Genomic DNA, 27,673 nt, shown 5'->3' on the forward strand with positions numbered 1-27,673 from the left:
AATTCCATTGGTTGCCTTTCAGTTTTGCTGATTGTTTCCTTCTCTGTGCAGAAGCTTTTTATTTTGAGGAGGTCCCAATAGTTCATTTTTGCTTTTGTTTCCCTTGCCTCCAGAGATGTGTTGAGTAAGAAGTTGCTGTGGCCAAGATGAAAGAGGTTTTTGCCTGCTTTCTCCTTGAGGATTTTGATGGCTTCCTGTCTTACATTTAGGTCTTTCATCCATTTTGAGTTTATTTTTGTGTATGGTGTAAGAAAGTGGTCCAGGTTCATTCTTCTGCATGTTGCTGTCTAATTTTTCCAGCACCACTTGCTGAAGAGACTGTCTTTATTCCACTGAATATTTTTTCCTGCTTTGTCAAAGATTAGTTGGCCATATGTTTGTGGGTCCATTTCTGGGTTCTCTATTCTGTTCCATTCATCTGAGTGTTCTTGTGCCAGTACCATACTGTCTTGATGATTACAGCTTTGTAATACAGCTTGAAGTCTGGGATTGTGATGCCTCCTGCTTTGGTTTTCTTTTTCAAGATTGCTTTAGCTACTCAGGGTCTTTTCTGGTTCCATACAAATTTTAGGATTGTTTGTTCTATCTCTGTGAAGAATGCTGGTGTTATTTTGATAGGGAGAAGTAACTTTTTGTTTTTTAATTGAAGTATCATTGACATGATTACTTTCTTTTTTAAGAGTCCCTATATTTTAGAGCTAAATTCAGAAATATTTACCAATGAATGTATATGATGTCTGTCTGGAGTTTGCTTCAAAATAATCCAGAGGGGGAGGAGAAGTAAGTGGAGGCATAAATAATTGGCCATGAGTGGGAAATTGTTGAACCTGGGTGATAGGTTCATAGGAGCTCATTATATATTCTCTCTACTTTTCTTATATGTTTGAAATTTTTAGAATAAAATTAAAAGTAAATAAATAAAAAGACAGCATGTGTATCTATTGCTACAAAACGAATTACCTCACAACCTAGTAATTTAAAACAAACATTTATTATCTAAGTTTCTGTAGGTCAGAAATCTGGCACAGCTTATGCTGGTGTGTCTGGTTCAGGGTCTCACAAGGCTGCAGAACTACAGGTATCCCAGTCTTGAGGGGTTGGAGGATCTGCTTCCAAGCTCATTCGTGTGGCTGTCGATCAGCCGCTCCTTATGGCAGTTCACAAGGGGCAGCTGGCTTCCCAAAGAGCAAGTGATGAGAAACACACACACACACACACACACACACACACACACACACACACACACACACACACCCCTACCAAAACAGAAAATGCAGTCTTTAACAATATAATCTCAGGAGTGATGTACCATCACTTCTGAATATTCTATTCGTCACACAGACCAACCCTAGTGAAATGTGGGAGCGGACTGCGTAAGGGTCTGAACAGCAGAAGGTGGGATCATTGACAGCCATTTTGGAGGCAGGCTACCATACATGGTGCATAAGGCAAAAACGGAGTGCTGTCCAAATTATTCTTGAAAATCCTGTAAATAACCTATAAAGCATAGAAGACAGATATACCAGTGCACAAGCCCAATACTGCCAGTTTTTCCTCTAGTGCTGGAACACTTCACTGTTTTGTTGAGTGCCAGATAAAGTTGTTGGCTTGAATTAGGGACCATGGGCATTCCAAAAATAAATATACTTAAACCCTAAAATCACATTTGGCCATGCCATGAGCATGTATAGTTAAATTCAAGTAAATTAAATGCATTATGATGGGATTCTAATGCATTGTTAGAGTGGGAAAGCTTTTGTCTTGGTGACATCTGCCATTTAGGTCCGTTTTGCTGACTCTCTTTGCTTCAGCTCCGCAGTAATAAAGCAGCTGTCTGATTAAAATTTGGCTTCCCAGGGGCGCCTGAGTGGCTCAGTCTATTAGGCATCTGACTTCGGCTTAGGTCATGATCTCAAGGTTTGTGAGTTCGAGCCCCATGTCGGGCTCTGTGCTGACAGCTCAGAGCCTGGAGCCTGCTTTGGATTCTCTGTCTCCTTCTCTCTCTGCCCCTACCCCACTTGTGCTCTGTCTCTCTCTGTCTCTCAAAAATAAATAAATGTAAAAAAATTTTTTTAATAAAATTTGGCTTCCCAAACATATATGCAAATGCTGAAAAAAATGCTCTGCTCTAATCCATTCCATGATCATTACATTTCTCATTATAATATTAAAAATTGGTATTCTGGCTTTATACATCAGTCTCTATGCACTAGGTAAATGTGAGTCTGCATCTGAAAGATAGATTCACTCTTGGTACATTTACATAATAGGCTTCTGAGCCTGCCCCCCTGTGCCCCTGGACTATGATGAATTTACCCTAGTAATGCCACTCTAGGGGGTACCATCTGAGCGACCTAAAAATCTTCCCCAGGTGTGGCAGCTATATTCACCATACACAGCACATATCCATGAGCTCCCCCACATTTCTCAGTTCCCTTGCTCTTAGATGGTGTATGTGACCAGTTCTGACCAATAAGCTGTGAACAGAATTGACACCTATCATTTCTGAGCCAAACATAGTGAGATTTCCATGCACTCTTTCCTCCTGCTGCAGCAACCATGGAGGCCACATGTTGAAATAGCAGAGTGCAAAATCAGACTAAAAGTACACTTATCAAGGGGCGCCTGGGTGGCCCCGTCAGTTAATCGTCCAATTCTTGATTTCGACTCAGGTCATGATCTCACAGCTCATGGAAACAAGCCCTGAGTTGGACTCTTCGCTGACAGCACGGAGTCTGCTTGGGATTCTCTCTCTCTCTCTCCCTCTCTCATTGCCCCTCCCCTGTTGGTGTGCTCTCTCTCTCTCTCTCTCTCAAAATAAATAAACATTTTTTTAAGTACACTTATCGTGATAGGCCCTGAGTATAAATAATTGTTGAATTGCTATATTGCATACCTGAAACTAAAACAACACTAATATAATTATACTGGAATTTTAAAAATAAATAAATTTTTTAAAAAAGAACTTAGCATATATTTGGGAGATAAAATTCAGACCCTTTCAACTATGCATTTATATAAAATCATTCATACAATTCAGTCCCAGGTTGAGAAAACTACACTCTGTGAAAACCCTCCCGTGATTCTCACCCTTGGTGTCATACTGATGAATTGTGATAAACTGTGAGATGTGTGGCAAGTCACTGGTTACTCATTAAGTTAAAACCCTGAAGCTAGGGAATTGTTTACTTCATTGGAAATTAGGGGAAAATCAAGATTACTGCTATAATAAATTCACTGTCACATGCCTTAACAAAAAGAAATGAAAATAGAAAACATGGTAGCAGTAAGGTGACAAAAATTGGGACACTACAGGAATTTCTAACTCATTAGCTTACAGTTTCTGAGATGGCTGAGAATTGCCATCAATGAGATCACCTGAAACAAACACTTAATGACTTGAAAAAGTCCCCATCCCAAAGTCAATTATAGGTATCCAATATTATAGATGTCACTGAATTGAAATTCATGTTAAAACTAATTTTATTAAAATAAGAGAATAAAGCCTTTTTAAGTTATCACTCTAAATCTATATATCAAGATAAAGGTATTATATTACTTTTAGTATTTAATTTTACTACCACACTAGTACACATACATTTCTTGAAATTTCTGGGGTTTTTGGTTATTCTATGTCCTGATTTTTAGTTATTGAACATGAGTGTGTCCCAATAAGGGAGTAATTTTTTAGGTGCATTAAAATGACTCCTAATCTTACCCTCTGACACATATGAACAGCTTTTGCTTTTTTATCTTCATGACGCATATTCGTCCATATAAATTCATACTATTCATAGACATAGCATAACATTGCTAACATTTTATAGTCTGCTGTAATTTCCTTTCTTAGCACTATATCATGAGATATTTTTCTATATTTCCACATAGTTATTAGGTCTTTTTAATGTCTGCAAAATATTCTATCAGATACTCACACCTAAGTTTAAATGGTTTGATCTTACTCCTCATAAATTTGTTCCTCATTTTGTGATTGGTAGTCTTAATCAAAGGTGACAACATTAGTCTTCATTACTGGTTACTTACATTTCAAATATGGGTAGAGCCGAAACTCCATTAGTTAATTAGTCAGGAAGCATTATTAAATTTCCATTAACATGTCTTCATTTTTCTATTTCTACCATGAGGATTAATTTCTGCGTGAATTTGGTAAAAGCATCCTCTCACATTTCTTTTTACGCAGAAAATACTTAGTCATTCAAAATAGCAGCATGGAACCACAACCACCTCTAGGCTGTCAGAGTGCCCTCTAAAACAATAGCAGTGCCACCTCTAATGTCAACTCGTCCATCAGGACGCAGTGAAATCTCCAGTTCTCCTCCTCGGCAGGAACACTGAAAGGCTAAAGAAAACATAATACAAGTCACAAATTAATATTGTTTGTTTCCACCCTTTTTAGTTAACATAACATAGTGAAAGACCTCTTATTACAAGCTCTAGAATCTTCCCAGCTCAGTTTAAAATAAATTCCTTCATCTGTCCAGAGTACTGCCCTGCCCTGTTCTCCTGAGCACTGAGGAATCACAAACACAACTGATCCACAAAACACACAGCTCCACATCTTTTCTTCCTGAGCCATTTCCTCTATCACTTCCTGTAATGTCCCAGATACACTCCACCTATAGCTTCCTCCCTGCTTCTATCCAGGAGTAAACAAGGAAATGTGATAAGATAGAGGCATGGACTAGAAGTCTAAGAAGATAAAGAGGGGTGATCTTGGCCCTCCTGAGAGAGCCTCATCTTCCTGGGCCTAAAGAGGACAGAGGGAGTTTGTTCACTAATTGTGCTTATCAAGCAACCACACGTCAGGCAAACAAGAGGCACAGCCTCAGTCTTCCTGGAGTTCAGTGCGTAGGGGAGTAACTAGACCACAAGCTGCCATCCCCAAATCAGAGTTACCCTACCCTAACCCTCCTACTAAGGCCTAACCCTCCCACTAAGTAAGACCTCCATCCCATAGGGTCAGGCTCCTACTTTGATTAGTGCAACTGTGTAACCTCCTTTGGCTGCAATCTATTTTTCTCTACACCCAAGCAATATATTAATCATTAGGGGACTTAATTCAAAAGCAGGTTTTTTTATTCAATCCTATGACTAGCAATGGCAGTATGGAACTTTGGTGATCATCCACTCTCAACTAAGTAACCTCATTGGGCCAAAGTTACACAGCTTGTTGATTCTATTCAACAAATGCTTATTGGACACTCACTGTATTAGAAGTGTGTCTATGTGTTGGGAGGAACAGAGGTGGAAGATGTTTGGGGTGGAAGATGTTCTGAGTAGAGGATGCAGGGTGAAGGAATTTAAAATCTTTCATTTTCATGTGGGTTTTTCATGAAAAAAACTTTCATGACATTTTATTACATTTTCAAGTAAATAGTATATATGAGAAGGAATGCTAACTTCAAGTTCACAAATGTTTTAAAAATTGGAAAAAAACCTGCCGTACCATGCATGTCTTTCTTCCCCAGTTGCTGAGACCAGTAGCTGCTGAGAACGGCATGGGCAGACCCTTAAAAGAAGTGAAGTTATGATACAAAAACAGGAGTGACTTTGTGGTAAATTTATAAGCAATTACAAACAACTATCCAATTTGACTAAACCTTAGATGGCTTAGCCACAGCTGAGTGTGGAATTATGAATGGAGATAGAAACAAAGATACAGAATTTATGGATAAGCTCCTCCAAATGATGTATCTCTTATGTTTTATACTTTCTGAAGGCTGAATTAAACTGCAGGGTTATTTTTATAATTTTTTAATTTGAGTATAATTGATACAAAATGTTGTATTAGTTTCAGGTATACAAGATAGTGATTCAATCTCTCTATGTGTTATGGTATACTCACCACAAGTGTAGCTACTGTCCATCACCACATGCTATTACAGTATCATTGACTATATTCCCTATGCTCTGCCTTTTATTCCTGTGACTTACTCATTCCATAGCTGGAAACCTGTATATCCTACTCCCTTTCACCCATTTCACCCATCCCCCACTCCTTCCCCCTGGGAACCATGAGTTTTTTCTCTGTATTTATAGGTTTGATTCTGCTTTTTATTTGTTTATTCATTTGTTTTGTCTCTTATTCCACATATAAGTGAAATCATATGGTATTTATCTTTCTCTGCCTGATTTATTTCATTTAGCATAATACCTCTATGTCCATCCACGTTGTTGCAAATGGAAAAAAACTCATTCTTTTTTATTGCTGCGTAATATTCGTGTGTGTGTGTGTGTGTGTGTGTGTGTGTGTGTATCACACATATCACATATACATGTATCACATCTTATTTATCCATTCACCTATTGATGGACACTTGGGTTGCTATAAATAGCTGCAATAAACATCAAAGTGCATATATCTTTTTGAATTAAACTGCAGGTTTTAATTTTTGTCCTATCAGTTCACTGTCAGCACATGGTAGGAAGATCAAGGGCTTCACATAAATCTTTCTCTATCTTTCAAGGAAAATATCTCCTTTCCCCTAGGATGAACATGCAAAGAAAACTGGGAACTATGACAAAAGGTTAAATTTTCCACCAAGCCAACTTTTTCAGGCTTTTGGTACCAATAGGACTTTCTTTTAGTGAGACATTTTTTTCACTGGATTGTACCCTAGTTTTAGATCAGTGAATAGATATTAAAATGAAGGAAAAAAGTATAAAGTAATAACTGACAGGGGCACCTGGGTGGCTCAGTCAGTTAAGCGTCCAACTTCAACTCAGGTCATGATCTCGCAGTTTGTGAGTTTGAGCCCCACGTTGGGCTCTGTGCTGGCAGCTCAAATTCTGTGTCTCCCTCTCTCTCTGCCCCTCCCCTGCTTGCGCTCTGTCTCTCTCTCTCAAAAATAAATAAACTTTAAAAGATAATAAAGTAATAACTGACAGAAAAGTCTCTGGGGGGAAGAAAAGGATGGGTTTTCTTGAGGAAAACTTATCAGATGTTATGAGGGATCCACCTAGGATGACCAAACATCCCAGTTTGCCCAAGACTGTCCTGGTTTTATCACCAAAGGTCCTGTAGGCTGAGAAATGCCTCAGTCCCAAGCAAGCTGAGATGGTTGGTCATCATGTCCAAAGACCTTCCCACTTTAGAAAAGCATTATTACAGGGGAAAACACTTGCCCTCTGTACCAGTTAAAACCTTTTAGAAGCAGCTGTGCGTGTGTAAATGCAGTCAAAACTTCTTTTCCATGGGGGAGCGCTGAGCTGTACTTTTTGGATGTCATTGGGCATTCTCCTGAGTCCTTAAAAGTGCTTTGCTGAGCTTTGAATTTCACGTGTTTTCTCAGAGAGTAACTAAGTCAAAGTCCTGAAACCATTCCAGCCTCTGCCTTCTGACCAGAGCAGGAGCCTCAAAGTTCCTTCCCAGCCTCCTTCTGCCCCAGCCACCATCCCATCCACCAGCCTCCTCCATCAAGCATTCCCTTCTTTTTCTCCTCAGCCCACTCTTCTCAAAGAGCATGAGAGGAGGAAGCTTCACATCCTTGCCCATCTTCGATTTCATCCCTCTGCTTCCGGCTGGCAGATCTTGAATAACCCTGTCCCCAAACCCATCCCACCCACTTTGGGGGTAGGTCTGGGAAAGCTCTTCCTGTCCCTATTTCCCACCTACAACCCAGGAGTTTATCCTTCAAACACCAAATCTTATCTAGATGTCAGCGATCATGCAGGCTGGTCATTGAAAAAGAAACAAAAGGCTTTGGGACTGTAGTGGACATCAGCCCCTGAATTTTGCAAATGGCAGATCTGGAAGTGTTGGTTCAGGGAGCCAGTTTTATCGTTACTATTAAAATAGCTAATAGTTATTGGGCACTTATCATGTGACAGGTACTGTGCTAAGCACTTACCATGCATTATCTTTATCTAACCCTATGAGGTAATACTCATATTTTATAGAGGAGGGGACAGAAATTTTTAAAAGTTAAGTCATTTGCTCCAGGTCAACAGCTAGGAAACTAGGATGTAAACTCAGACTGTCTGACATAAGGCTGCTATACTGCCTGCTTAATTCTGTAGTTGTCACATGAAACTTCAGTGAAGGGATGGGGGCAGGGGAGATAAGGAAACAGAAACAGCTCAAAACCCAAGCAACCTGAAAAGTCATGTGAAGGGCACTTAAACAGCTATTTGTTATCCTCCTCCTTCATTGTTGAACCATCCCCAGGACCCAGTCAAAAAGTACCTGTTACAGGGTCTTCAGCCACACCAACCCACGGTGCAAAATATCTGGAGTAAAAGTCAAATGCTTGGCTCTGCCCTCCAGGCTCTCCTTTAAGGGTGAGAATGAGTCCTTTCACCTTTCCTGTGTTTTCCACTTGCAGAAGATTCTGTGTGTTCACCTTCAGGTTCTCCAAAAATGACCTTGTTCATAAATAGGACCCATTAGGACAAACCCATCTCACAGACCACTACACAGACTCTCTAAAGCAAGATAGGGTGCAGCTTGAGCAAACAGCTCAGCAGTCAGGGAGGAAAGCAAGTTGAATATCTTGCTACCTGGGAACAAAACTCTCTGACTGCATAAATCATGGTTTGACTGGACATAGCACAGTCGAACAAAACCAGAGCTATAAATATGGGTTCTCAGCCCTCCCCAAAGTGCTGACAAAGCCAAAAATTTTGTTTACCTCTTGTAAGTATCACTGAGCCGGACAAGGAGCTTTCGGGTATCTGGAGAATAGCGGATGTCCTGGACCAGTGTATCACCTATGGCAGTCTGTGGAGACAGACCAAAAACTCCTCAGGAGTGCCTCCTGGGTCAAATCACTGATCTTCTGTATGGGGAGAAACCTCTCATGAGCATCTCCTGTGTGCCAGTCATAGCCAACATCTCCAATCCCAAGAGTTTTAGTTCAGTTTCAGCTCTCAAGGTGTTGCCCAAGGAAGGCTAGTTTCCTGGAGACCAGAGACCTTTAAGGAGGTTGAGCTTACCCTCTTAGAGCCAAAGATAGGCATTGTTCACAAGTATTACTATGTGCCTCCACACTCTACTCTTTCAAGTGTGCATTTTCCTCGCAAATAAAGAGGAAGACTTAGAGAGGCCCAGGGACAGGGACGGACACACACACACACACCTTGACCCAGATCTGAGGGGCCCTGGAGTCAAAGCTCTGAATCTGTCTACTGTCTACTGTCTGTAGAAACGGGGGCCTCAGGCCCACCTCTTAACATTGTTGTGAAGATTAAATGAAATATATATGTGGTCGCCCTGGGTGGCTCAGTTGGTTGAGTGTCCGACTTCGGCTCAGGTCATGATCTCACGTTTGTGGGTTCAAGCCCCACATCAGGCTCTGTGCTGACAGCTCCGAGCCTGGGGTCTGATTCAGATTCTGTGTCTCCCTCTCTCTCTACCTCTCCCCTGCTTGCGGTCTGTCTCTCTTGGTCTCTCAAAAAAATAAAATGTTAAAAAAAAAAAAAACTTTTTTTAAGAAAGAAGAAAAAAAGAAAGAATATACATAGAGTCCCAGCATCAGCAAATAGGAGATTCTATATGGCAAGGACTCAGGGCCAGCAGTTTGAATAAAAGTGGGGACTAGACCACTCATCTTAACACTACTCTGTTTGGCAAGCACTGTTTTCACTCAGACTGTGTGCTGTGGATCAGTAACATAGCAACATTTACTAAAGATACTTTCATTCACGCTCTACCTAAGACTGCACACAATCTTGCTCATATCCTAGAACATTATCTGTGTGATTGGTTGTTGATTTGGAGTGCTGAGATTATGAGAGGGGAAAAGCCTCTCCAAGTCACCCTTTGGCACCACCACTGGCTGTAGGCAGAGCAGATGAGAATTACACAGAAGTGATCTGACCATCATTAGGTCGCTTCAGGTCCTCCAATCTTCTCTAGGGGCTGAGATGTTCCAGGTCCCAAAACCAAGACTCCATCCACTTTGGGTGATGCCTCAACTGTCTGCCCCTGTTTCCACAGCTAAATAATGTCCGTCCCTCTAGAAATGGAAACTCTTGCAGCCAGATCCCATCTGCTCTTGGGGACTTTCAGTTTCTCGGAAGGATTATTCAGCCCTCCTCTGCATGAATTCTTATGTCAATTTGAAAGTCTAATTCTCAGCTGAGAATCCTATTGTTAGTTTCTAGGAACATAAAATGACAATACTCACTATAACTAACTCTTTATCATGCCCATTTTACATATGCTGAGCCTCAGGCATAAAGATACCAGGTTAAGTTCTTTCTACTATGACCAAGATCTATGCTGTGAATATTTTCCACTTTCTTGACAACATGCTTAAAGCAGTTCATTTTTGAATTTGGCTTGTCTTCCAAAACCTGAACCACGGGTGGGGCTGAGTGTAAAATCAGAATCTGTAATCCTTACTGCTACTCTTTGAAAACATAGACAATATAAGACACTAAACAGATTATAAATGCTTTAGTTGAAGAGTCAATGAGAAACACCCCAGTGGCACCCACAAAGGCCATTTTACAGAATTTTTTTTTGTCGCTGCAGCCCTTGTCCTGGTCTTGACCAGTCCCTTCCTTCTCTACAAACTAAGTACCTGGTCATCCAGAGCTGCTCTGCCCCTCTGGCATCTCCACAGGATGACCATAGTGCGTACTTCACTGGGGAACAGTGAGAATTACAGGAGCTATTGCATGTGAAATGCTTATTAGCACCTGGTACTGCACAGGGAGACTCTCCAAAATGTTTATTTTCATTATTGTTCTTCTTGTTATTAAGACCCACCCCTATATAGACCTCCAGAGGAAGGCAGACTATGAATCTTGCCTTCTGTCTCAATTTACCCAGACTTTCCTGCCCTCCTCCATCAAAGCACAGCTCCTCAGCTGACCCCAGCCTCATTCTCCACCACAGAAATTAGGATCGCCCTGCCAGGCAGCTTCCATTCTTTTTTCTCTCAGCCACCACACAGCAGTCTGTCCTCCCCTTACCTTCATGGAAGCTAATACTGACAATGAAGGGTCAGGGAAAATTGCTCAACCTTCTCACCAAATAACATTCAGTATTAAAATCCACACCTCAAATGCACTGTGCACTCTTCATCCGAGCTTAGACTGGAACATTTATACTGATAGAAGGCCTATCTTTGGGGGCCAAAGGCTACTGATCCTTTGTGTTCAAACAACAGATCAGACCAGATGTTCAAATGACCAGATTATATGAGCTTAAGTTTAATTCCTTTCACCAACCTTTATCAAGTCGTCCACTTCATGGAAGTCCTAGATGAGGAGAAAAGACAAGACCACTGTAAAACAGGCAAGCTGTCAGTTGTATACAGTTCATGGCAATAATTAGAAAGAGCTTACCTGGGGGTGAGTTGGATAAAGAGGCAGATCCAGGATGATACCATCCTGTGCTCTTCTGGCCGTTAGTTCCCCACTCAGAGTGACAAAGGTTAGAGTGCTATTCACATTTTCTGGCCAAAAAAAAAGAGTCTTACTTTTGTCAATTATAAAGGAATTTTGAGAGAAAATCAAGAAATAGGAAAATAAACTTTGTTATATATTTACATATCTGTTTTGATCACTATTGTGTTTCCCTAGATTCTGTGGCAGTGCTGCCTTTTCCCATAAGGAGGGGTCCAAGTTTGCCTTACTGTGGTCCAGAGTAGAGAAAGGCATCCCTGGATTCTCACTTGAGAACCGAGAACATAACTGATTGGACTTGACGTCATACTGCAAGGCTTCAAATGCCAGCTTCTTTTAGCTTACTAACTGTGCCTTTGAGCAAACTATTTAACCTCCTTAAGCCTCCATTTCCTCATCAATAAAATGGGGTAAAAATTAAACCTACCTCATTGGGATGCAATAGTGTTTTCTAATGCAGATTTTTAAATATACACTATAGAGTTACAAATAATACTAGTCTAAGATATGCCAAAGGGATGACAAATAGAATATACAAATTATGAACAACAGTCTAAAGGAACAAATCAAGCTTACCCTAAATAAACCAAGCTATACATAAAATTATCATTTGAAGATTGAGCCTTAATGTTACTGATACAACTTGGGCCACTTATCTGCCCTCATTGTAGGTAACATTTTTAGTGAAAACAAAGATTTATGACCTAATTCTTTCCTCCCCCTTAATATTTCTGTGAAACTTAAACATATCTAAAAGGTAAGGAAATTTGGCATTGTCAATTAACTTTCACTGAATATAAAATTTATACTCTAAAACCCAAAGTTTAATTTTTCTTATTATAATTGGTGAAATACATTATTATTTACAAAGCACCTTTTCATAACTTATATAACCTTAAGACCACCCTATGGGGGATCTGAAGGTTATTATTCCAAGTCTCTGCCTCACTTCAACCAATGTGGGGTTTCAAAAGACACTCAATCCAACTTCAGTAAAATCTACTTTTCAAGACTGAGTTCCTAAACAATATTTCAGGATACTTTCCTGCCTTCATTCTTGTCCCCTATCCACAGAAACCAAAATTGTCTTTTTAAGACATATAATGGATTACATTGTACAGGAGCCTTGACCTGACTCTCAATGTTATCTCCTGCCAGTCACCCCCAAGAAGCTCCAGCCACTCCTAGTATACAGGCTGCATCTCAAGGGCTTTGCATTTGCTGCTACCTCTGACTCCTTCTCACAGTCTAGCTCTTTGCACAGATGGCTTCATATTCTTCAGCCTGAAGGTCCCTTCTCTAGTGCATGCCGTTGTCCAAAATCTCACTCAACCTTCCCCTCTCAAGGCAAGGACTAGGTGAGGCAAGGAAATACAGAGGAACAAATTTAAGGAGGCATCTGCTCTCAGGTACAGCCTGAAGTCTTGATTTTCTCCCCCTTCACCCAACCCCAACCGGGTTGTGGAAGGTGTTGGTGACCGACAGCTCTCAGCTGAGTCCCACTCTGTGAATTGCCCTTGGGTGAGTAGAGCTATTTTACCCAAGGTCATGCTGCTTTTCTGGGCATTGGAGGCTGGTCAATGGAAGGTACAAAGGCCTAAACTTTTGCTTCTATTTAGAACTATACTACTTAAAGAACCTTGGCAGCTTTAGACCTCCCTGTGGATTTGGCCTAGGCCTTTCTTTGTTGCTACCACTTTGCAGTTCACCTTCTCACTCTTGTATTCCACTTTCTTTACTCCCCTACAAACATTGATCACAAGAATACTGCCTGCAGTTCTTCCGGCATGCAATATGTCTCAGAGTCCACTTCCTGGGGAAACTCACCCTGTAACACCTTCCCTACCACCTCCATCTAAGTAACTCCCCAGAGACTTTTCAACTCTGCACTCCTTTTTCAACTCTGCACTCACTACAGTTACCCTCTGTCATATCATCCTGTGTATTTCCTTGTTTAACTTCCTGTTTGTTGTCTACACCTATTCATGGCTACTTCCATCTCCACTTTTAGGGCATTTCTAGGCATCTCTCCCCTACCCCATTCCCACAAAGCCCTGACCTTTATTACGCTAAATGTAGCTAGGATGAAAACTGGTAGGATTGAGGTCCTGCATCATCTCTTCATAAGGTAAATGTGTATAGTCAGGGCTCATGAATCTTCAGAGTAAAGAATCTCTTGTGATGGGCGTTTGGCTGGCACAGTCTGTAGAGTATGTGACTCTTGATCTCGGGGTCCTGAGTTCAAGCCCCACATTGGGTGTACAGTTTACAGAAGGAGGAGGAGGAGGAGGAGAAAGAAAAAGGAAAGAAAGAAAGAAAGAAAGAAAGAAAGAAAGAAAGAAAGAAAGAAAGAAAGAAAGAAAGAAGAAAGAAGCAGCAGCAGCTGCTGCTGCTCTTGCAAAATGAATTTCAATGTGGGTGGGGACATATTCAGAGCAAAAAGTGCCTTATGGTTCCCAGATATCACATCATGTGAGATGCCTGTTGTGTCTCACAAGCTCACCCGCTGTGTTGGTCAGAGACCAGAGAACTCCTCTTCAAAATAAAATGGCATTCTAGAGAACACTGACCATGGCTTTCCAACATGCCTGGCACATATTCAGGAAGGCCAAAGTCTCGGGGGGCTGTTTTTGTTTGGTGTACCGAATTGCATGAAATAGATTCTGTGATGTCTTTATACCAGTATCTTTGATTCATCACAAAGACTTTGTGAGAATTTTTTTAAATATTGGCTATTTGCTAAATGATGGGTTCATAAAAGAAAATCACATTACTTATTTTGTAAAACAGCACAGCTGCGGAAGCCAGGGTAGCATGGCCACAGAGAGGAACCTCAGTCGCCGGCGTAAACCACCTTAATCCAAAGCAGGAACCTTCAGAGGAAGAAAAACCAAAGAGAAATGAGATCATTCCCATACAAGTGGGTCACAAATTTTTTATTTTCTTACTCTTTTCTAGATATTTCCCTAGCATGATTAATACCTGAAAGGAGAAATGAAGGAGGCCAGCATCGTCAGGCTCCCCAGTGCTGATCTGGAGCTGAAACGTTCAAATCACCCAACACCTGCTCCCTGAGATGAACTGAAAACTAAATCAGAATCTCCCCCTGCTCTTCTCCTATCTGCATGCAAATAGTAAATAGGCATCTCTCTTAAATATCATTCCCCACTGGAAAAGCAGCTTCTGGTATCATTCAAGAATGGCTTTAAAAAAAAAAGCATATTTACTTTGGGTAAAGTTGTCAGTTGGGTGCAGTTTTCGGATAAAAGCAGTTTCAGAGAGGTTCATTTCTCTTGCAATTTTTTGATGCATGTCTTCATCCAGTTTCTAAATTAGAAACAAAAGTTTATTGAGATTCCAGAAAAACAAATCAGACTTCCTTGGACAGCAACTGCCATTAGTTAATAATATAGCTTATTAATATTAGAAGTTACGTGCTTCACAGGAAATAATTGCCAAGGAAGTCCAGATACTTTTACAAAGGTTGTTTCTCAGAAATCTATGCTTGTAGCACCCTTCATAGGTTGTAGATGCTCGGAGCTGGAACAGACTCTGGAAAACCTACTGGCCTAGCCTATCTTTCATCAGACTATTATCTAATCTCTCTGAGAGCCTATGCTCTCTTCTAAACAATCCCCACAAAGAGAAACTTCACAATCTTCCTTTCTTGTTGAATAAAAAGATGTTCAGCATGCACTCTGGGTAGGCTGGCCCATTCTGCCCCCATTTATACATGCATTTCCTTTTATAAGTCAGGCCTCAGGCCAGAGCTCACCTCCTTCAGGAAGCCTTCCAGACCACTCTGTCTAAAGGCTTTGTCTCCTCCCAGTGCTTAGGCCACCTGAATTTACCCAGTGTATCCCTTCACTGTCTGTCTCCCACCATCTGAGGGGACATTATGAAGGGATATTATGAGGGCATACAATGTGCTACCTCGCTTTGTCCTGGCTTAGAACAATGTTCTGTATTCATCCCAGAATGGTAGGAGCTCAGTAAACATTTGCTGAAAGAATACATTATTCACTTCATCCTCATTTTTATTTTGTTTTTTATGTGACCTCTATGCCCAACTTGGAGCTCGAACTCATGACTCTGATATCAATAGTCACATGCTGTACTGATTGAGCCAGCCAGGCACCCCACTTTATCTTCAGTTTTAAAACCCTCAGTATAGATATTTTTATCTACTTCGTATATAACGAAATCAAATACAGAGAGGTTATGTAATATCCTAAGGTCATAATATGCCTAATAAATGGTAGAGTGGTTAAGAGTGTGGACTTTGTAAGTGGTAACAACTAGTGAATCTAGAGGAAGGGTATATGGATATTCATTGTACCGTTCTCAAACTTTTCTGTAAGTTTTTAATTTTTCAGAAAATGGTTAAAAAAATAATGTGAATTTGTATCCTGGGTCAGGTCCTAGTAGCGGTGCAAGAGTGGGCAAGTCACTTATCTCATGAAGCCTCAGTTTCCACACCTTTAAAAATGAGGAGAACAGGAGCACCTGGGTGGCTCAGTTGGTTGAACGTCCAACTCTTGATTTCAGCTCAGGTCATGATCTCATGGTTCGGGTTTGCAGGATCGAGCACCGCATTGGACTCTGTGCTGACAACACAGAGGCTGCTTGGGATTCTCTCTCCCTCTCTCTCTGCCCCTCCCCTGATCAAGCTCGTGTGTGCTCTCTCTTGCTCTCTCTCTCAAAATAAATAGACAAACTTTAAAATAGACAACAGTACTTAAGTGAAACAGTTACTGTAGAGACACATAAAATACACACACACACACACACACACACACACACACACACACACATTCCTCTTAAGAAAAAAATGGGTCAGAAATATGCGTTTTCCTTTAGAGAATGAAAATCAACTTTTTAATCAACAAATGCTCACTAGTTAGATTTAAATTCTAAAGAAGTCTCAAGACAAATGTATTTTTGCTTTGGCCAAATGTACTATTCCTGAGCCCCTGAAACCCAGAAATAAGATTTACAACTTTATACTAATAAATTCATAATTCACTTATCTGACTTATGTAAATTAAACACCCATTCTCTTTTAGTTGATGCACATTCTTTGGAAACACTTTCCACACACTCATATAAGGCACAAAACAGTGATTATTTTTTAAACTATCAGCTAATATAAAAATCCTAGTGGACTTACTAAGCTTTTCTTAAAGGAACACCATATTCAAAACCTATAGATGCTCTGTAGTCCTATAGAAAGAGAAATTACTTAAGAAATTGATATTTATTGGGATGCCTGGGTGGCTCAGTCAGCTAAACACCTGGCTCTTGGTTTCAGCTCAGGTCATGATTTCGTGGTTCGTGACTTCAAGTCCCACATCAGATTCTGTACTAACAGTGTGGAGCCTGCTTAGAATTCTCTCTCTCTCTTTCTGCCCTTCCTCCTCTCACTCTCTCTCTCCCTCTTTCTCTTTCTCAAAATAAATAAATAAACTTAAAAAAAAAAAGAAATTGGTATTTATTGCCTGAAAACCCAAACATAACACAATAGTTTTGTGTTTTAGTTAACATTTTCCTTTCAAAAGATTAAATCGAATAATGCACATAAAGTGCTCATCACAGTGCCCAACACATAGTAAGTACTTGATAAATGTTAGCTTTTATTTTGAGTGGCTAAAAGCCCATGCTTTAACCAGCCACACTTCTCTTCCTCTCCATAACAAAGACAAACTATTATTATCCCTTTAACACACTGCAAACAGGAAAAACAATGTCTATCAGATAAGATGGATTCTTGCAACATTTCTCAGGGAGGGCAGAAATCAGTCAATTACCAAATGCTGTGCTAGGCCAGCAGCATCAGCACCACTACTGAAGAAATTTGTTAGAAATGCAGAGTCTCAGGCCCCACCCCAGACCTTCTGAATCAGAGTCCTCATATTTTTAAAGATTTTTATTTTGGGGGTGCCTGGGTGGCTCAGTTCGTAAGTGTCTGACTCTAGATTTCATTTCAGGTCATGATCTCCCAGTTTGTGATGTCGAGCCCTGTGTTGGGCTCTGCACTGATAGCACGGAGCCTGCTTGGGATTCTCTCTCTCCCTCTGTCTCTGGCCCTCCCCTGCTCTCTCTCTCTCTCTCAAAAATAAATATTAAAAAAAAGATTTTCATTTCTAAGTAATCTCTACACCCAACATGGGGGCTCAAACTCATGACCCTGAGATCAAGAGTCATATGCTCTACCAACTGAGCCAGCCAGGTGCCCCTGGAATCTCCATTTTTTTTTTTCACTAGATCTCTAAGTGATCCATGTGCACATTAAAGTTTGAGAAACCCTGGTGTATAAGATATGGACCCATGTTCAATGGGGTTAGCATCTTGCAGGGAATCAAGACAGACACAGCAACAATGAGCAACACCAGAGAGTATATAATTGAGACACATAGATTTTGACAATAAATACTCTAGGACTTTTAAAAAAGTTTTTTAAATGTTTGTTCATTTTTGAGAGACAGAGCATGAGCTGGGAAGAGGCAGAGAGAGAGGGAGACACAGAACCTGAAGCAGGCTCCAGGCACACAGCTGGATGCGGGGATCAAACTCACAAACAGTGAGATCATGACCTGAGCTGAAGTCAGACGCTTAAGTGATTGAGCCACCCAGGTACCCCAATACTCTAGGACTTTAAAGATGAAGCTATGAGGTAGACTTAGGAAAAGGACAAATTTTGGTGAGTTGGACAGGAAAGTTTGTGCAAAGAGCTTTATACTGGGGATGCTTCTTGGGCAACTCACTTGACCTCACTTCTGTTCTTGTTAACTCCCTGACACTCTAGGATTCTGTGAGCCAAGGCAAGGAGAATTAGGATGGTAGTAATGAAATGGCATGAACACCTGTCACACCTGTGGGCCCAGAGAGTAAGTAGTCCCACCTGAGTGGGGGGGGGGTGGGTCTGCTGGGCATCCCAGCCAACAAGGCAACAATGTTAAGAAACACTCCTCGCAGGGGCACCTGGGTGGTTCAGCAGGTTAAGCATCTGACTTCAGCTCAGGTCATGATCTCACGGTTCATGGGTTTGAGCCCTGTCAGGCTCTGTGCTGACAGCTCAGAGCCTGGAGCCTGCTTCGGATTCTGTGCCCCACCCCCCCCACCCCCGCCCCTCCCCTACTTGCACTCTCTCTCTCAAAATAAGTAAACATTAAAAAAATTTTTTTTTAAAAAGGAGCACTTCTTGCAGCCCACTGAATGTTCTGTGTGGAAATTGGCCCACATGTCTGTGCATACAACACCCTAGAGAAACTGGGAGCCAACTAATTCCCTAGTACAGACTTCAGTGGTGATTGAAGGCGTAATAAAGAAAAGCCTGTGCTGGTCTTTCCAGATTTGCCTCTGCGGCTGCAGGAACCTGTGGTGCCTGCCAATCCTTCCTCTATCTGATCTGGCCAAACTCCTTATCCTCATCCTTCCTTTCTTTGTCTACTTCTTCCCTCTACCTTTACAACAAGAGTCTCAAAATTCATTAAAGCATCCCACATTGTAGCCAAGCTCACCATCTATTGGTAATAGATTTCTTTGCAAATGGGCTTGTTTGCACATCAGCTAGAACACACACTTCATGACTGTCAGCTCTTTAGTCCTCTCTACCTCGATGTATTGCACCAATTGCAATTTGAATTTCTGTGGCTCTAGTTTCTGTCCCAGGACACTTAAAATGCACTTGTTATTTGTCTGCAGGACCAGAGACACTGTAGAAAGTTTGATAGTAGCAGCTCTCAAATTCAGGCAGCTGAATTTCTACACTGGAACCAAAGGTCAAGGTAATGGTGAATCGTGAGAGGGCTAATGTTGTTTCAACTTTGAGAGCTTTATTTTTTTTTTAATTTTTTTTTCAACGTTTATTTATTTTTGGGACAGAGAGAGACAGAGCATGAACGGGCGAGGGGCAGAGAGAGAGGGAGACACAGAATCGGAAACAGGCTCCAGGCTCTGTCAACTTTGAGAGCTTTAGAAGAGACTGCATTCATTCAAAAAACTGAATTTTTGTTCTAATAATTTTTTTCATTTTACCCTAAAGTTGTTTATTTTCAAATGCAGCACATCAAGGTTACACACCAACAACTGTTAATTCTCTTCCTCTAATATCCATTTCCCTTTGGCAATCTCATGAGTCAAATTTCCAACAGCAAAAACAGAGGCATGGTTGTTTTTCTGAGTTCCAGTGTACTGCATTGGGACACTAAGGTATCCTCCCCATTTGGCCCACAAACATTAATGATCAGAAAATCAGAGCAAAGTTTTAAAATACTCCCATCTTGTGGCAGCTTAGAAACATGACAGTCAAAACATGATAGTCCTGCTATCGTTCCCAGTTCATTTGTCCCTCTGCTGTAGATGGATCCCAACAAAGGAAACACACTTGGATATGGAAAGTTCTAAATCATCCAGGAAGAAACAGGAGGTTCCTTATGAGGCACTTGTATTTCATATTTTGAAGTTACGTCCACACAATGCAGCACTCAAACTGTAGGCCATCTTTGGTTGTTCCTGATGGTTCTTATGGGTGCCTAGTCCTTCCAGCTCCATCATAGAACCCAAAGCTCATACTCACCTTGCATACCCTGCCCACCCCACCTCACCAATGAGAATAAAAGATCAGTAGTTGTTAGCTAGAACTCTTAGAGATTTTTGCCATAATTTAATTAATTAATAGATTTACTTTCACTCAATAGCTATTTAGTGCCTGACATGTGTTAGGCCATGTGTAATAGAACAAGTTAGAATAGGTTAAGATTTCATAGAATGTGCAGTCTAGTGAGGAAGACAGGCATTAAATGAATTTCAAGAGTGATGCATGCTACCAACTGGGAAGTAAGGGGTGCCGTGGGAGAACATATCTACTGTGGTGATGAGTATGATGGGTTAAAAGCATGGGCCGTGCAGTCAGGCAGACCTGGGGTGGGGATCCTAAAGTCAGCCACTTAGGTAATTACTTAACCTTCCTCTGCCTCTGTCTTCGCATTTGTAAAATGGGATAATAAGACCTACTCTTACAGTAGATGTAAGGATAAAATGAGATAACATATAAAAAGCAATTTAGCACAGTATCTGGCTGAACCTGCCTGAAGTCATTGCTCCCAAAGCTGAGGGTTATGTGCTAGAAGAGAGTGATGTAGAAATTCCCACATCAGCGTCTCCTCCCTTGCATTTCTCTCTTCCCTCAAATACTGGGCAAGAGAAAACCTTTCAATGGCCTAGAAAAATCTTCTCTGCACTCTTCATCCCTTTTCTGGCCATAAAAATGAGATGACTTTGGAATTCCTGAGAAACCCTAGGAGCCTCTGACCCGGTAGAGGCACACAGAGCCAGTGATCCTCTAAGGAAGGGCACCAGATTTGGAAATGGCCACTGCGTCATAAGCTTCCCCACATGAGTTAAAGCACAAACTTGGGGCGCCTGGGTGGCGCAGTCGGTTAAGCGTCCGACTTCAGCCAGGTCACAATCTCGCGGTCCGTGAGTTCGAGCCCCGCGTCGGGCTCTGGGCTGATGGCTCAGAGCCTGGAGCCTGTTTCTGATTCTGTGTCTCCCTCTCTCTCTGCTCCTCCCCCGTTCATGCTCTCTCTCTGTCCCAAAAATAAATAAACGTTGAAAAAAAAAAAAAATTAAAGCACAAACTGAACTGAACACAGTATTGCTGTATACTTGTTTTTCCTTAAATACATAACACACCAAGCTGTAAAGAAGCCTTCGTTACCCTCTAAATTTAACCAGGAAAACTGGAACAGCGAGTTGTTTAGGAACTAAAATGAAGCATTCCTCTTTAAAAGTGCAAAGCCAATCCTCCTTACTGTCCCTGGAAATGTTTGGGTTAGTGTTTAAAAGAATACACACACAGGGGCGCCTGGGTGGCGCAGTCGGTTAAGCGTCCGACTTCAGCCAGGTCACGATCTCGCGGTCCGGGAGTTCGAGCCCCGAGTTGGGCTCTGTGCTGATGATGGCTCAGAGCCTGGAGCCTGTTTCTGATTCTGTGTCTCCCTCTCTCTCTGCCCCTCCCCCGTTCATGCTCTGTCTCTCTCTGTCCCAAAAATAAATAAACGTTGAAAAAAAAATTAAAAAAAAAAAAAAGAATACACACACACACATATGTATATATGTGAATATTATATTGATTGTGGCATAGTGTCCAGCACATGGTACATGGCCAGGAGATGCCAGCTGAATTGGAATAAATGTATATTCTAGGCACACAACAAAGCTGTTTTTATAGATAATTTTAACAGGAAAACTCAAGAATAAACCACTGTTTAGGGGTGCCTGGCTCCAATGGAAGAATGTGCGACTCTTGATCTCGGGGTCATGAGTTCAAACCCCATGTTGGGTATAGAGAATACTAAAATAAATAAATAAATAAAAACTTTTAAAACAAACAAAACAAATATTAAACGACTGTTTAAAAGATCCTCTGAAACAGTGGTTTTCAACTGGGGGCAATTTTTTATTGTCATGATAGGGAAAAGGGAAGACTGCTATCATCTAGTGGGTAGAAGCCAAGGATACGGCCAACCCTGCAGATGACAACCTCACCCTACAAAGAACTACCCAGTTCTGCCACTGTTGAGAAACCCCACCCTAAACATACACCCACAAACAACACCTATGTACAACAAAAACAACAACAACAAGAACAAAACAACTTGAGGCTTTGTTAGAATATGAAGGAGAATAATTATAGGCTCCCTACCCCTGTTGATATGTTATTTTCATTAATTAACACTGTTTTACAAAAGAATAAACAGCATATCACCCCTTGTCACTACCATAGCCTTCTGACCCATTCAAGTTTTTGGTCATGAATTCCTGTAGTTGTTACACAGCTATCAAAGTAAAATATCTGTTTCATTTTTTAAAATATTGTTTCTATACATTTTTATACCTGTACATGATCTTTATTGTCAAATTGATTGTCCAGCATTTGAGGACACCATCAAGTTTTTAAGGTTTTAAATATTTTTTTCAATTATCTGTTCCATATCCCATTTAGCCCTTAATCAGTTTTATTTTCAGCTAATGTACAGCATTAAAAGTTACTCGCGTGAAAATTCTTTAAATGGACTTGTCTAGAAAGGAAAACAAAAGAAACTTTACAATATTCTAGAAGCTCTTGGAATGTTGTTAGCCAGAATTTTTTTTTTTTTTTTTTTTTTTTGCTTTCCTTCCAGAAGTCTTTTATCAAGTATTGAAACAGCTCAAAGAGCAATTACTTTGCCTTTAGTCTGCCCACCAAGTTTTTTACGATTAGTCTCATCTCGGTCAAATTTTTAAATAATTTTAAACAAAACAAAACAAAAAAGAACATCCCTTTGAAGCCCTTCACTTAAAATCTGAAGTAGTTTCCCTTCTGAAAAATCCAACATTGTTCTGTTCTCTGAGTCCCTCTTGTAGATCTTTTAGCCTTTGTGGTAACTATTGAATAATGATCAGGTTTACATGTCTGTTTTTCCCACTAGACTTTGAGCACCTCAAGGGCAGGCAAACTTACTCAACTTTGTACCTCCTATCCCTACCCCAAAGCCTGGCTCGTGGTAGATATGGACAAATATTTGTAGAATACAGTAATGACAGGCTAAACACTGACCAAACTATGGGAAACATTACAAGGTTTAACAGTTATTTGTCTCTGATATTTTCCTAAGTTTATTTGTGTTCTCTCTAGGTGTTTCAGGTGTCCACTGTGTCCAACCACCGGTAAAAGAATCCAAGGGCATAAACCACAGTTTATACTTCCACTCTAATTTTTATTGCTCATGAATTGAGAAAAGTGCCAAGTTAGCCTCTAGGAGAACAGGATTCCCCAGACCACAGAATAGGAAACTAGCAAACTATTCTTTAGGTATCTATTCAGTTGTCTCTGACAGGCCACCAAATTAGCCTGGTCCCACAGGTCCAAAGCCCGGAAATGAATTGGGAGAGCATCCCTGAATCGTGGGCTTCCTCATTTTCTTTTTCTTTCTTCCATTCTTACTGAAGCATATTGCTTTGAACTATGCTAAGTTCTCTGCTTAAATTTTTATGTCCTGGTTTTTCCAAATATATAAAAAACATGTAAAATATAATTGAAGAGCGAGAAAAAGGCTCCGGTGTGTAGTGCATGTACTGGAAGCAAAAGTAATAAATTGAAGAATATTGCTAATTCTTGTCATTGGTGAAAATTGAGTATATAAATCACTAGAAACTATTTTCAGAACTCTTCAAGGAGATTACATGAGGACATGCGACAAATACACTAAGTCTCTTAAGCAATTTCATTCATTTCCACAATTCCTTGACATGAAGCTGTTTGCCAGATTATTTCTAAAGAAAGTTCACGATTTAGAATCTGGTTGTTAATCATTCTCTCAATAATCCTCCCAAGCTCTGGTGTTACTTGGTAAAGCCTATTAACTTAATTACTTCCTGCATTTTATGGTTGGAAGATGCCAGCTGCAAGGTTGCATAATGAATGTATCCTTAAGGACAAGATGAGGACTTTTCATCACCATTTTGCTGCTCTGCTTGAGGGAGAAAGGGTACCAAGTGTACCAAGAACTCAATCAACAGCATTCACCCATCTCAGTAAAACCCCAGCCATTCTTCATCTTGAGAGCACAATAGAATCACTTGGGGAAACTTTAAAAAACAGTGCTGCCTGGGTTCCACCCCTAGAGATTCTGGGATGCACGTGAGCATAGGAATTTTAAAGCTCCTTGGGTGATTTTAATATACAATTTGACATTCATTGCACTTAAAGTCTCCAACACACACTTGGCCCAGCTTAGTAAAACTTATTTAAGATCATCAAATGCTTACTGTGTTTTCGAAGTAATTCTCAGACAATCTGCTCTTGCACTAACTGCTCTGAGTGGAAGGGCTCCTTGGCTTGTTTCCTAATACCCAGGTACCAACACAAAGCACTGAAGGTCAGTGAATATTTAACTATTCTGTTAATACTCATCCTAACCAAAAGCCATTTTTAAAATGAGACTCTTAGGGGGCACTTGGGTGGCTCAGTCGGTTAAGCATCCAACTTTGACTCAGGTCATGATCTCCCAGTTCATGGGTTTGAGCCCTGTATGGGGCTCTCTGCTCTCAGGGCAGAGCCTGCTTTGGATCCTCAGTCCCCCCCCCCACCCCGCCCCCTCTTTCTGCCCCTACCCCCACTCTCTCTCAAAAATGAATACCAAAAATGAATAAACTTTTTTTTTAAATGAGACTTTCAAGAAAAAAAGTTCTCCCTACATTAGAGCTTAATTATCACTTAATTACTTAATTCCTTGCAAAATGTTCCATTTACTTGGTCCTGAAAAGAATTTCTAATTGTCTGAACTATAGCTAAGGTTAAAGATATCCAGCTAAAATCTTTTATGTTAAATATAATATCATCCATGTCTGGTCACATAAAACTCATCTAATTTCATTCGCTTTCACATTTGGTGCTCACTAAATGAAAACCTGATGGCTAAAAATGAGCTCTATATATATATATTTTTAATAGGTTCTAGTTCTTCCTTACGTAAGTCTTTATTTTTCTAGACTTAAAGCATCTGGGTGTAAGCATTCTCATCATATAATTTGTTCAAAATCAACTTGCAGACATAAACATTGCTGATATCATTTGACAAAGAACACAAACCAAAGACAAACAGGTGGGTCTGATTGTTGTTGTTTTTAAGAAATATTTGGTTCTACGGGAATCTAGAATTTTAAGCACCGCACTTCAAAACCAAGTACTTACATTTTCCAGAAGACAAACAGCAGCAGGATTCCCGTGAAATGCTTTTGCTGTAAATGCATCTACTGTGAAAATAGGGAGCTTCATTTTCCTTGCTCTCCAAATTGCCAGTAGCCTGCTTTATTTCTTGTTGTTGCAAAAAATCAGGAAGTTAATGTTTTACTTGGTGTACAGAAGCAACCAATAATTACTTCCCAGGTACAAAGTCAACAATTTCTCTAATACACCTAAAGATAGGTGATCCCCTAGTATTTTTAAGTCTCTAAATTGAATTTGTTTTCAAATACTGGATAAATAGAATTTTATTTTCAAATTTTGTATTGATGTTTATACTGTACGTATACTTAAGAACATAATCATATTCTTTGTTAGAGTAGCCAAACTAGCTTAGGTTATATTTTTAATGAAGTACATGACATGTCCAAGGGGCATATATGTTGCTTATAGTCTCCCAATGAATCACAAGCCTTTTAAAATAGTGCTTTTTTTCCAATTGTAAAAAGTATCCTCACTATAAAAAACTTGGAAAGTTAAAGAGTGACCCATAATCATGCAAATCAACAATAACGTTGTTGTTGTTTTTGGTTTTTTAGTTTTTGGTGTTTTTTGGATTTAACATAGTAAAGGAGTCTCAAGCTTTAATTAATTTTGTGTTATTTTGTAAACCTGTACGTGGAGACTTTTTTTCACATGGAGACTTTTTTGAGCTCATGTGACATATTTATTAAAATAAAGCTTTTCATTATAAGAATAATACTTTCTCTTTACTGAAAATCTATAAAATACAGAAAAGCAGGGGTAAAAAATCTGTACTTCTACTCCCTAGAGATAAATTCTGTTAACATTCTGGGTGCTTCTTTTGCTTTACTACAAAGCATGGTCCTTGTCAGAGCAATGGATGGATCCCTCTCTCCCAAAGTTACAGAATTTTTTAAAAATTCCACAAATTAGGGGATGCTTTGTTTAAATTAAAAAAAAAAAATCGGCACCTGGGTGGCTTAATCAGTTAAGCATCAGACTCTTGATATCGGCTTGGGTCGTGATCTCAAGGTCCTGGTATCAAGCCCTACATTGGGTTCTGTGCTGAGTGTGGAGCCTGCTTGTGATTCTCTCTCTCTCTCTCTCTCTCTCTCTCTCTCTCTCTCTCTCTCTCTCTCTCTCTCTCTCTCACTCTCCCTCTCCCTCTCTCTCTCTCTCTCTCTCTCTCTCCCCTCCCTACTTATGCCCTCTTGCCCTCTCACTCTCTCTCTCAATAAATAAACATTTAAAATAAAAAGAGGGGCACCTGGGTGGCTCAGTTCGTTAAGCATCTAACTTCAGTTCAGGTCATGATCTCACAGTTTGTGAGTTGGAGCCCCTCATCTGGCTCACTGCTGTCAGCACAGAACCCACTTCAGATCCTCTGTCCCCGTCTCTCTTTGCCCCTCCCCCGCTCATGCACCTACACTCGTTTGCTCTCTCTCTCTCTCTCAAAAATAAACATTAAAAAAAATATCCTAACATTCATTTCTTGTTCTCAAGAGAATTAAGATAAACAACATGGGAAGCGCTGCTGGCTACCCACACCTGGCTGCAGTACCTGGGCAGCTCCCAAGCTTATGGATTGGTTTCTTTCTCTCTCTCTCTTTCTTTCTTCCTTCCTTCCTTCCTTCCTTCCTTCCTTCCTTCCTTCCTTCCTTCCTTCCTTCCTACCAGTATTTTGCTTAACTTTCTTGCCAAATACCAAATTTTTTAAATTGAGGTATAATGCACATAACATGATAGCAATTTCAAATGCACAACACAATGATTTGGTATTTGTATATATTGCAAAAAGATCACCACACTAAGTCTAGTTAATGTCTGTTAACCATTCATAGTTATAAAATTTTTTTCTCATGTTGAGAACTTTTAAGATCTCTCAGCAATTGTCAAATATGCACTAACTATAGTCACCATGCTGTACATTACATCCCCATGACATTTATTTCATAACTGCAAGTTTATACGTTTTGACCCTATTCAGTCTCTTCAGTAAGTCTGTACCTTTTGACCTATAAGCAATAACATTATTAATATTTTAGATATACAGTTTTTAATCAGAGTTTTTACTTTCTTAACAGAATAGCTTATTTTTGAGGGCACTAAATGCTTCAAAAAATGCTCAAAAACATCATTTTAATAGACTTACAATAAATAGGCTTATATGTATAAGATATATAAATTATTTAACCATTTCCCCTTTGGTGAATATTGATTTCTAATTTTTCAATTGTATAGATAATGTAGTGATCAAACTTGTTGAACATCATCTGCGTTTCTGATTCTTTAATTACAAGAGATTCCTAAAAGCGAAATCCCTGGGTCAAAGTATATAAGACATCTTAACTTACACATACAGTTAAATTTACCTTCAGAAAGGGAGTACCAACTTAGACAGCAAATGAGAGCATTCCACCATTGACAATGTGACAAACAAAATGTATCTTGGGTTTTTATTTGTGTTCTGGATTATTCTAACCAGACTGTACAGAGCAGAGAGAACCTTTTCTTGTTTTTCATCACTCCTATGATCTCAGTTCC

At 40.1% G+C, this 27,673-nt stretch overlaps 1 protein-coding gene across 2 annotated transcripts; it reads right to left on the reverse strand.

Annotated features, from left to right (window-relative positions):
• Positions 1–3,465: 3,465 nt before the first annotated feature.
• On the reverse strand, positions 3,466–25,266 carry PBLD (phenazine biosynthesis like protein domain containing). Of its 2 annotated transcripts, XM_003993985.3 has the most exons (9): positions 25,115–25,266; positions 14,604–14,703; positions 14,151–14,249; positions 11,317–11,426; positions 11,200–11,229; positions 8,652–8,740; positions 8,207–8,385; positions 5,468–5,530; positions 3,466–4,360 (listed from the first exon to the last, which is right to left on the reverse strand). In XM_003993985.3, the coding sequence occupies exons 1-9, from the start codon at positions 25,196–25,198 to the stop codon at positions 4,248–4,250; spliced, it is 867 nt and encodes a 288-aa protein (XP_003994034.2). In that variant the 5' UTR covers positions 25,199–25,266; the 3' UTR covers positions 3,466–4,247. The 2 variants fall into 2 exon arrangements, with proteins under 2 accessions (XP_003994034.2, XP_019668737.1); XM_019813178.2 differs by lacking the exon at positions 5,468–5,530.
• Positions 25,267–27,673: the final 2,407 nt, after the last annotated feature.

This window comes from Felis catus, chromosome D2 (genome assembly GCF_018350175.1).
Source record: "Felis catus isolate Fca126 chromosome D2, F.catus_Fca126_mat1.0, whole genome shotgun sequence".
In the NCBI taxonomy this organism is placed as follows: Eukaryota; Metazoa; Chordata; class Mammalia; order Carnivora; family Felidae; genus Felis; species Felis catus.